General features: G+C 35.4%; 1 protein-coding gene across 1 annotated transcript in view; it reads left to right on the forward strand.

The window, feature by feature from the left end:
* LOC149773306 (uncharacterized) overlaps nucleotides 1-12,278 on the forward strand; it is a 44,514-nt gene that overhangs the window by 17,434 nt on the left and 14,802 nt on the right. Inside the window, exons 3-6 of the mRNA XM_089946469.1 lie at nucleotides 4,595-4,852; nucleotides 7,277-7,350; nucleotides 8,597-8,653; nucleotides 10,295-10,445. Coding sequence (XP_089802595.1) covers nucleotides 4,595-4,852; nucleotides 7,277-7,350; nucleotides 8,597-8,653; nucleotides 10,295-10,445 — 540 coding nt within the window. The remainder of the gene's footprint in view (nucleotides 1-4,594; nucleotides 4,853-7,276; nucleotides 7,351-8,596; nucleotides 8,654-10,294; nucleotides 10,446-12,278) is intronic.

Below are 12,278 nucleotides of genomic sequence, written 5' to 3' on the forward strand. Positions count from 1 at the left end.
ATTGTTGTAGCAACGTCGACATTATTCTGAATTGATTCAATATTTTTTCCATCGATCATATATGTGGCGCTATTAAATAATGCCATGATCCCATTGTTGACAAAACCAACTTTTACTTCATCTCCGTAATTAGTATCATTTGTTCTTACAATTGTACCTTCTACGTCAGGAAAAGCCTCAGCGGGTAAAAGGTATCTACTTGTATCATGAACTTGTAGTTCAATTCTTCCTCCACGTTGATCTGTTGTTCGTTCTTCATAAGAATAAAACTGATAATCACGCACAGACTTATCTTTAAGCACAGGTGCTTCCATGTCAAATGCTGTGTCTGATATATACTTGAACATTTATTATAATTATTTTCATTTAACACAAAGATTACCGGGTTTGGAAACTCCACCTCCTGATATCATGCTTGAAATATTATTCCCTGATTCACCAAGTCCTCGATCTGCTAACGCCACTAGTTTTTGATTTGCAGCCTGATTTATTATTCTACTGACATCTGGGGGCATCACTTCAGTACTTGGTAATTTTACTGGTGGTTGTGATTTTCGTCGCAATAATCGTGCTAGTCTTTCTTTGATTGCCGAGAAAGCCCTACCAGCAACATTAATAATTGCACCTGGAGCTTTTTCATGAACAACATCAATAGCCTTCATCGATAATTGTTTTGCAACAGGCGCTACTTTTGGGGCTAACCGTCTAAACAACCACTGAACAACATCACCAAGTCCATCTCCGTAAATTGCTCTATAGGTTGGTAATCGCGAGTTACCACTCTGACCGATACAGGTTTACGATGATTATTATGTACGATCATGTTATTTTATTTACCATTTATCTAACAACTAGTCATCAACAAGTTCGTCGATAAGTTTTCGGTAAACGCCGATATCCATGATACCACGATGAAATAATCGCTGACAAATATCAGCTGCTTCATTAATTATTTCTGTTGAATTATTTCCAGCTCGTTTTCCTCCTATGAGAACTTCTAACCGTGACACATCATTGAGAATATTATCGGGACAAGCAAAATTATTTCCCAGACCACCCCCTGTTACTTCTTCTTCTTCTTCTGATTTCTTAGGTGGTGTCATTCCAAATATCTTTTTAATTTCCGACAGCGGTGAAAAATGTTGTTTTTGTTCTGCTTGTTGCGAGAAATATTGTTTTTGTTCTGTTCATTGCAGAGGTGGAGGAAGTTGATACTGGGAGAGTTGTTCCAGTCTCTCTCTATAAAGTCTTTTTACTTCTTCATAAAGATTTCTGTATTCCAAATCATTACCTCTAACTTGTTTTTTGTTTGCATATATGCGATATATCCATTTAACAAGATTATCATCATTTGTCTTTTCTTGAGGGGGGTTTAAAAAATCAGATTTGTTAAATATACAATGTAATATTTTTTCAGGTAATTTTTCTCTTTTAGTATTTCTAATATCTTCGACAAACCCTTCCTTAAATTTTACAATCAATTTTATATTTTCTTTTACTGGTTTGGGTTCAGGTGTATGTTCTTTTCTCACGTCGGCGACTTCAGCATGAAGTTTTCCAATACCTTCAAGTATTTCTTCACCAACAGGTGGAGGTTGAGCTGCACTATATCAGTTGGAAGAGCTCGTAAAATCTTGTTTGTCTGTTTAGTTCTTCTTGCTATTTTTTCAGCTTGTGCCGCAGTTTGTTCTAATACCGGAAAAATACCCTTTTTCCTCTTCTCATCTTCCTCCATAATATCTCCCCATATAGTTTTTTCAACAGCCGCTGAAACTTTCTTAGTAGCTGCAGTGACGGGTTTAAACAGTTTTTTAGTGTCCTCTTTGTACTCAACTTGTGTTTCTTGCTGCGCTTGTAGATTTTTTTTGAATGAATCTCGCACGGGAAGAAATTTTTTAATTGCTTCTAGTCTCTCTCATGCTATTCTTGCAGTATGAGATTTCTGGATGACCATTATTTTTAATGTAACAATTTTTTAATTAATAGCAGCAGAGAGGGCGCGACCTCAATAAAGTGTTCACGTGGTAAAATAAACCATTCTATGAAGAAAAAAAAAGAAAACGACGGTAAAGTAACACCAATTTGAGAAATCTTTTGGAAGATTTATTTGTGCTTCAATTTGTGTCGACGCTTTTGGATAAATCTGTCGATGCTTTTTATTTTTTCTTTGTTCGTAGGAAGGATTATTTTTAGTTTTTCGATGCTTTTCGACTTTGGTCTGTTCGCCCTCTCTGCTGCTGAATGAATGTCTTGTTGGTCCTAAGTGAAAATGGTTCCAATCTTTCATCCATTTTGACTGCCAGAACTACTGACTTCAGACCGTGTTATTATGCATAAATATAACAGAAGGTTTCAGCACTCAGCAGTTAGAAAAAAAGAAATGATCTTCGCTTGAATTCCTGGAAAATCTTGAAGCCATTAGTGCATCAGACCTTTCAAGGGACCCTTGTTTTTTTAAAATGGAAAACATCCAAATAATGCAGATACTTGTCCTACAACTCTTAGACTCAAGTCAGAAGATGAGCAATATCAAGCACACGTTTTGGTATCTTGTTTACCTACACACATTACATAAAATTAAAATTGTGTTTATATATGCGTAATTTAATTAAGGTGTAGGCTTTTAATATATGGCAAAAAAAACACTTTTGCCCACTGCACAGAACAGTCACAGTTGTATATTCTTTTAAATTATGGTCTTGGTGATTATATTACGTGGCACAGTGAAATTTGCTCATCTGGCTTTTTGAACTGAAGCAATGACTTGCAAGGGAAACCACTCTGGTGGTCTAGTGGTTAGAGAGTCTGCTTCAGATGCAGGAGGTCGTGGGTTCGATCCCCAGCTGAGTTATACCAAAGACTTACAAAAATGGTACTAACAGCTGCCTCGCTTGGTGCTCAGCATTAAGAGGTTAGTGTTAGGACTGGTTTTCTTGGCATCAGGATAATGTGACTGGGTGGGCATCATGCTACATGTCTACGGCATGATGTCCCAGTGCTAGACATCACTATAAACTACCACACTGCAGACATCGTAGCGATATGACTGAAAATTTGTTAAAGCTACGTTAAAAATCTAACTCACACACACACACTTTTAAGGGAAATATTTTACCTGAATCTAGACTTCCCCACAAGCATGAACACTACATCGGTATTATATATATTTAATTTAATTCTTTGTTTGTTGGGTTTAATTTTTTTTATTTCATTACATGCTATTGTAATGTAACATTTTATGCTAGACTTGACCTTGTCAAAAATTGAGTTAATTTCTGCTTGACCTGATTGATTTTTTAAAATTTTGTTAAATTTCATTTTATGTATAAAAACCCCCAACTAATAATAGCTTTATTATTCTCTTTGTGTATGAACTTATATCAGGATTTTTATTCAGGTAAACATGAAGGAGTAAATATGTTTATTAGGGTCAGGGTTTTGGAGTTTCCTAAGTAAATTGTACATGTTATTACATTGTAATACAAGGCTCATTAGATCATTCTAGATGGTTATTTTCCATTAAGTAATGTTATTTTTTTGAAAATGCTAATTGTGAACTAAGGTAAGGTAGAGAAGTAAATAATCTTGTGATTGTGAGGATTTTATCATTCATGCTTTAACATCTAGCACCTTCAGGTTGTATTATGTTGTGACCATTAAAAGCTGAATTTTATTTTCTTGAAGTTATTGAACTCATTGCAAATGATTATTTTCTCTGTAAATACAATAGTGTTCTGATAAAATTCTTGGATAAAGACATTCACTGGAATTTATGCTGAATTCAAGCCTGGAATTATATTACTATGGTTCAACAAATAACTGTTGACACATCAACACTCTATAAGTTATAACAGACACATCAGCATCTTCAGTTTTTGGATTTATTCAGGACTTGCACTGAGATTTATTCAGGACTTTGAATTACTAGGACATGTTTGTAATTCCTGGATTATTTTGAGATTAATTCATAGTACCATAAGTTCTATTCAAACCTTGAATTATATTACTATGATTCAACAAAAGACTGTTGATGCATCAGCAATCCATAAGCTTTAGATCTCTTCTGAACTTTTATTGAGTTTTATTCAGGACTTTATATTATTAGGACTTGTGTCTGTAATTATTGGATTATTTTGGGATTTAATTTGCAATACCGTAAGTTCTTTTTTCTCATTTTCACTATGTATTCTAAGGAAATAAATTATTTGTTGAACTTTACAAAGCTTGCTGTCTTTCACTCTTTTCTGTTACTTATTTTAAGACCATAGACTTGTAACAATCAGGAAAAACAAGCCAACCATTGACTGTTCCTTTTTAGGTGATGAAAATCTGTTTGACTTTGAACATACACATGCTTCTTTATCATTACTTTTTGTGTGTTATGATGTAATGTAACACATTTTAGTTTTAATTGCACATCTATAAATTGGTCATGACTATGACTCTCACACCAACTTATTTCTGACTTTAAATTTACATCATTTGTATATTTGTGTATGTTTTAATTTCATCTGTTTCTCATCATGATCATGGTAGATGAAGTACAACTTTAGCACAGATTTGTGTATACTAAACTTGCTGATTTTATACCCAGATAAAACTGAAACTTCACTCATATTCCAGGGCCAGACAGCATCATCTCCGTATGAAGGCTATAAAACACTGAATCCAATAGAGTCAGGAGGCTCCTGTGTATTACCAGAGCAAGTCTACACAAGCACCCTAGTATTACAGCAGAACACCACATGGAGTGATAACAGTGACAAAATATTCATTTTTTCCTGTAGAATTGAGTATCCAGATTCTGCCATGAACCTCATCACATCTGGGTCACAGACTATCACATTTGCTGGTATGCAGATCCAAGAGTAGCAAAATTTAAAAAGCTGTATGGCCAATATTGAAAATTTTATGCCAGTTTTAGTTCATAGTAGGGTTCCTAAAATCCCCTAAAAATAATGACCCAGTGAGCACAAGTGTATCCAACAGCTTTCAATCAAATTAAGTGCTAGTGAAAATGTTTTTGCTGCATATTCCAACCTCACCTTATCCTCTTCCATACTCACTGCATATTCCAACCTCACCTTATCCTCTTCCATATTCACTGCATATTCCAATCTCACTTATATCCTCTTCCATAGTCACTGCACATTCCAACCTCACCTATATCCTCTCCCATACTCACTGCATATTCCAACCTCACTTATACCCTCTTCCATATTCACTGCATATTCCAACCTCACATATATCCTCTTCCATATTCCAACCTCACTTATACCCGCTTCCATATTCACTGCATATTCCAACCTCAATTATATCCTCTTCCATACTCACTGCATGTTCCAAACTCACTTATGTCCTCTTTCATATTCACTGTATATTCCAACCTCACCTTATCCTCTTCCATACTCACTGCATATTCCAACCTCACTTATATCCTTTTCCATACTCATTTCCATCCCTAGAACAGTCATCCAGGACAAGGAGGTCATAATGCAAATTTGTCACACAAATACACCTTTCAACTTTGACTGTATTTCCTACGAAGAAATTTTTGTAAATGCCAATTGAAAGTTTTCAACATTGTGTATTTACCCTCTCCCATTTATCTTGGGTGAATTCTGGGATGATGCTCTTCTTGAAGATTATTGCAACATAACTACAAAGTTTGGTCAAATACCATAAAGTGGTATGTACATTTTAACATGCACATGTGATTATTCCAAGTTGACTTCAAGTTGGCAGTAATACATTAGAGTGGTCCCAACAGCCAATTTCTATTTTACCCTTTACAATTATGTATGTCAGTTAATATGAGGGTCTGGTAACACCACTCTCAAGAAGATATTCATTGACAAGTGGAATGAACTTGCTATCAAAGTTAACATACTTTGTTAGGTCATCCAACACTCCATTGATAAATTCTGCAACTTTGTCCCATCGATCAGAATCCATTATATGTATAATGATAAATCTAATCTAAACATAAACACTGAAGATAGTTGAGTAGCCATCTGGATAAATGTTGAATCCTTCAAGGATAATTTAAGGTCTGGTAATTAATGATGCTGATAATGCGAATGTGTAAAATTCAATAGCAATACCATTGGGCTTGTTAACTAGTGATAATACAAATCAACACCTAGATGCTGCTTATCATTATTAGCTTTCCCATTTGACCCGCCATCTGGATAAATGTTGAATCCTTCAAGGATAATTTAAGGTCTGGTAATTAATGATGCTGATAATGCGAATGTGTAAAATTCAATAGCAATACCATTGGGCTTGTTAACTAGTGATAATACAAATCAACACCTAGATGCTGCTTATCATTATCAGTGTTCCCATTTGATCCAATGAAGTTTTAATTCCAGTTATGATAAACAAGTATGATTTGGACTCACACACCTTTAAAATGTCAGGTTTTGGTGTATTAAAACTAACCAAGCTGTCCTTTTGCTAAGGTTACCCATCAATTGGTTTTTCTTCTTTTTTTTATTAATAATCCCATAATTGTTCTCCATGTGGCATGCTAGCAATTTTATTATCTCCATATTGTTTTGTTGTAGCATTTGCATCATTAACATAATCTTTGATAAACACAACAGACACACCAGTCTCAGATTCCCTTATTTTCAGTGATCTCAACCAGGTTCCCTGCTTCAGCACCTTTAAGCTTGATGATGATAATTGAATATCAGCAGTAGACATTTGTAATTTACATTCGCTTTTCAAAAATCATAAGCTCACCTGGATCAAAACCAACAGCAACATCACTAGTAAACGCAGTCAAATCTGCCTTGGTGGCAGTGCTTGCTGAGATGCAAATCAGTACTGTGTTATCAAGCTTAGTAACATCCGTAAATGTTAATAGACATTTGTATAATGTTAAAGTTACTTTAATATGAAATCAACAAATGCTTGCAGTTTTGTTGAGGAAGCTTTGTTTGTTGCGAGTGCATGCAACGCTTCAACAAGATAACTGCATATTGGTCCATCCAGCCATGTGTATGTACTGCTTTAGTTGAATCAAGCAGTAGTTGAGGTTTAGGTTCACTGTCATGGGCACTAGCACCCGTGGTTTAATGATCAACAACCTCCGGTGCAAGTTCATATGTGTCAAAATACAAATGATATTGAGGTGTTATCATGTATACAACCCAATGAGCGCCAGGTTCTGTTGTCAGATCCAGGTTGACAATACCAGTTTTAGGTTTGTGTGATACCATCAATGCAAGTTCATTTCACATAAAGACACCATGAAAATATTTGACAGATGTTACCACTGTGATTAAATCAAGATTGGTCAGTGGACATGGTAATGGTGTGTCCTTCTATGTGTTGTACCAGGTAATTGAAGACTTCTTTCTGACGGTATTCAGCTGAATAGAGTCCATTAAATTATATCTGTTGCTGAAGGTCTAAAGTGACATGGCTGGATGTTTTACAAAACTTAGAGAAATCAGCTTACTCCATCTCAAGATTTCATCTATATGTGGATGATTTTTCTAATGAACAGGGAATTAGTTTTTATCGCTTGTGAATGACTGGACATGATCCTGACCATAGGCAGATTGTTCCTGTGTCTTCTCCAGTTTCTAACTCTAGCAAACTGGAAACCTCAGAGGGACCCTCTGACAGTTCAGATTTTTCTATGTCTGGATTTCCAGCATAATCTGATTTGGTAGACAAATGAGAATGGGTTTCTGATCACTGAATCTCACTCTTTTAGTAGCCATTTAGGGCTGCATCAACTAAATATTAAGTCTCTGCATCATACTTTATTCCATCCAACAACATGTCAGTGTTATGATATCTCAAGTGACAAAGAGGCACACATGCCTCTTTTCTCTTTGTAAGTTTGGAACCTCCTTACTTGGACAATTTGGAAATGACTTACCCTTCCAGTTTGCCACACTCTGGCACAGAAAAAAATATTTTAGCAGACAATCTGTCCAGGAGGAGCAAAACAGTCCTCATAGAATGATCTGTGCAATAGTCCATATCAGACTCCCTGCTCAGAATTTGGGAGACCGTTGGTATATTTTTTTCAATAAGGCTAAACAACAAGCTCTTCTTTTATGTTTATCTAGTCTCGAACAAAAGAGCCTGGGAAGTAGAAGCTTGCAGTTTGATGTGGGATCATCTGATTACTTATTATCAGCAGTAGTAGCAATATCACCACCAAGATACATAGTTAGTTATTTAGCTAAAAGAAAAATAAAAAAATTTAATAAAAGGATACTAAATGACAGCTTACCTATAATTATGGGACATACCACTGCCTTTTGCTATGACATTTATTTTAAATAGGCATGAAAACAGTTGTTCACACTTTAAACAATTGATGGATTAAGCAGTTGCTCAAACTGACCAAGATTAAAAGACATTTGGCTTTTGTTTGTGACCTTTGACGATTAGGCATTGAAAAGAAGCTTTCTTGGGTTATTGTTTGTAACACCTAAATCATAAGTTATATCACTAGTGCAGTGTACATCCACTTGATTTTTTTATTTATTGGTGATAGCTTTGATTGAAAATCTTAAAATAAAAGATAACATATTCATACTATTAACAGGGAATTCCTATATTTCAGTGCTTTTTCCTTAATAATAGTCCTGATACAGTGATTCTACAGGATGTGATATCTCATGTAAGGATTACAACTGCCTTGCTCTTGAAACCATTGAGTTTCACTGTATTACAGCAAGTACATTAAAAATATGGAATATTTAAACATTGATTCATTTGATATACCTTTACATAAACCATGCCTTGCTCATCAGACAAAAGAAGTTTAATTTGCATACTTGGAGTGGTCATTGCTGATATGCTTCAGTGTCCATGGAAGGTAGGGTGAAACCACTCAACAGTTAAGAAACACCTGGCTGCTGACCATTGAAGACTAGGTAAACCATCCTCTTGGTTAAGAAACACACAAGGCAGATGTCTGCTGATTACATGCCATTTGTATAGGAAGTTAAGGTGGGGGTGGGGGGAAATTAGAATGGCTACTGTGATGACCAGGTGACTGCAGAACTGTACTTAAAAATGTAAGGACCTCCTCAGTTTAGCCCATTTTAATAAGGTTCAAGGATCTTCCCAACCTGCTTGTAGACCAGCCTTTACCTTAGAGTAAGAGCATTCTGTTAAAGCCTTTTATTCACTCCTCCACAACAATAGGTAGATTCTCCATCTTCACACTTGGCTCATATCAAACAATCTCCCCACCAGGGCAAGTTTTTAAGCAAAGTTGCCAAGTGCAAATGTTCAGTTTTGGAGATGAAGTATGTCCAGGATCTAAGATGGTAAGTGCAACCTTTTGTATTTGGTGCAGTGGAGAAATGTGTTCATCCCTGTTATCCCTCTCTGAGCACAGAGGCTGAATTTCCATAGAACCAGACTGAGTACAGTTCATGGGAAATTATATTCAGTTTCTCTTCTTTGCCAACCATGTTTTTTTGTTGTTGCAAGAAACCAGCTTTAACTGGTTGCTTCACTCCCAATTGTGATCACCAGTCTCATTCATTTCTGTGATGGGGAAGAACAAGATTGACTTTTATGGCCAGTTAGGGCTTTTTTTTATCAGCTTCTAAAGGGCAATAGGGTAGGAAGCATCATTTCCTCCTGACTCAGCTGATATTTCATCTTACATTTCAACTATTAGCAGATCTTATCAGTCTCTGACCAAAAGGGACCATTCTTTCATGAAGATTAAAGTCCATGAGGTTTTGAGCCATTGCTATGTCAGGGACTTTCATGATTTAACATTCTCTTTCTACCTTCACTCCTTGGCTCACATAACTAAAAGCATATTTTCTTTGGGGGTGATAATAGTAGTAGTACAAATGGAGACCCATGCAGAGACTATCTTACAGTAGTATACACTTCTTCACTAAGGGTGAATATTCCTTACTTTTTTTCCCACTACTTTATTGGATCAACAGCCTCACACCAAACTGGCAAATTCAGCAACACAATAACAACAGGTTATGTATCAGTGATAATTTTAATGTTTTTTTGTGTGGGGGTAAAACTAATTTTAATGATGAAATACTTACCTGTTCATAATGTTAAATTCCGTCCTCCTGCCCCACTACTGATGTATCACTAGTTTTAAGGCTGTGTCCTGAAAAAGGATGAGGGCAGTCCATTGAGCTGACCCCAGGATATTGGAAATCCCCACCTCTCCGTGAAACATATCAGACCCATAGTATATCTGAAACCAGCCATCATACTTTGGGGAGAGGGATTGAGACAGACGAAAAACTGACCAATAGCTTATATCATGCAGGATGAGGATGGAGTGGCAAAAACTGGGCTGGTAAACTTAATGCTGGATAATTCTCAAGGCTTCACCTACTACATAGTAGTGCATTCCATAAGTGGAGTTTGGGAAATGCTTGTCACACAGTCCCAGACACATACCTCAGTCACTGGAGGATGTAAGACCTTAAGTGCACAAAATCAGTTGTGCTTTCAAATCAGAAATTGCCAGTGATGATAGTGTCCCAATCTTGTCATGCTTTCAAATCAGAAATTGCCAATGATGATAGTGTCCCAATTTTGTCATGCTTGTAAATCAGAAATTGCCAATGATGATAGTGTCCCAATCTTGTCATGCTTGTAAATCAGAAATTGCCAATGATGATGGTGTCCCAATCTTGTCATGCTTGTAAATCAGAAATTGCCAATGATGATAGTGTCCCAATCTTGTCATGCTTGTAAATCAGAAATTGCCAATGATGATGGTGTCCCAAACTTGTCATGCTTGTAAATCAGAAATTGCCAATGATGATGGTGTCCCAATCTTGTCATGCTTGTAAATCAGAAATTGCCAATGATGATAGTGTCCCAATCTTGTCATGCTTGTAAATCAGAAATTGCCAATGATGATGGTGTCCCAATCTTGTCATGCTTGTAAATCAGAAATTGCCAATGATGATGGTGTCCCAATCTTGTCATGCTTGTAAATCAGAAATTGCCAATGATGATAGTGTCCCAATCTTGTCATGCTTGTAAATCAGAAATTGCCAATGATGATGGTGTCCCAATCTTGTCATGCTTGTAAATCAGAAATTGCCAATGATGATGGTGTCCCAATCTTGTCATGCTTGTAAATCAGAAATTGCCAATGATGATGGTGTCCCAATCTTGTCATGCTTTTAAATCAGAAATTGCCAATGATGATGGTGTCCCAATCTTGTCATGCTTGTAAATCAGAAATTGCCAGTGATGGTGTCCCAATGTTGTCATGCTTATAAATCAGAAATTGCCAGTGATGATGGTGTCCCAATGTTGTCATGCTTGTAAATGCAGAAATTGACAATGATGATGGTGTCCTAATGTTGATTGCAAATTACCACCCTCAAACAAAAATTAATGTAATTCTTTTTGCTAATTTTTAGTAAAAGTATTAAACCAGATAGCTAGTTTTGACTTAATAATTACTCATTTTTCTTGGCTACTTTAAACAAATATAATTCATTAATATAAATGAAAGAGACTATTATTAAGTGATCAGATTATTATATTTTCTGGCATGAATTACATGATTTACTTGAAAATGACAGATTGCTTGAATTACATGATTTACTTGAAAATGACAGATTGCATGAATTACATGATTTACTTGAAAATGACAGATTGCATGAATTACATGATTTACTTAAAAATGACAGATTGCATGAATTACATGATTTACTTGAAAATGACAGCATGAATTACTTGATTTACTTGAAAATGACAGATTGCATGAATTGCATGATTTACTTGAAAATGACAGATTGCATGAATTACATGATTTACTTGAAAATGACAGATTGCATGAATTACATGATTTACTTGAAAATGACAGATTGCATGAATTACATGATTTACTTGAAAATGACAGATTGCATGAATTACATGATATACTTGAAAATGACAGATTGCATGAATTACATGATTTACTTGAAAATGACAGATTGCTTGAATTACATGATTTACTTGAAAATGACAGATTGCATTAATTACATGATTTACTTGAAAATGACATTGCATGAATTACATGATTTACTTGAAAATGACAGATTGCATGAATTACATGATTTACTTGAAAATGACAGATTGCATGAATTACATGATTTACTTGAAAATGACAGATTGCATGAATTACATGATTTACTTGAAAATGACAGATTGCATGAATTACATGATTTACTTGAAAATGACAGATTGCATGAATTACATGATTTACTTGAAAATGACAGATTGCATTAATTACATGATTTACTTGA

Source organism: Sinohyriopsis cumingii, unplaced genomic scaffold, assembly GCF_028554795.1.
Source record: "Sinohyriopsis cumingii isolate HCF-2022 unplaced genomic scaffold, ASM2855479v2 utg000695l, whole genome shotgun sequence".
NCBI lineage: Eukaryota > Metazoa > Mollusca > Bivalvia > Unionida > Unionidae > Sinohyriopsis > Sinohyriopsis cumingii.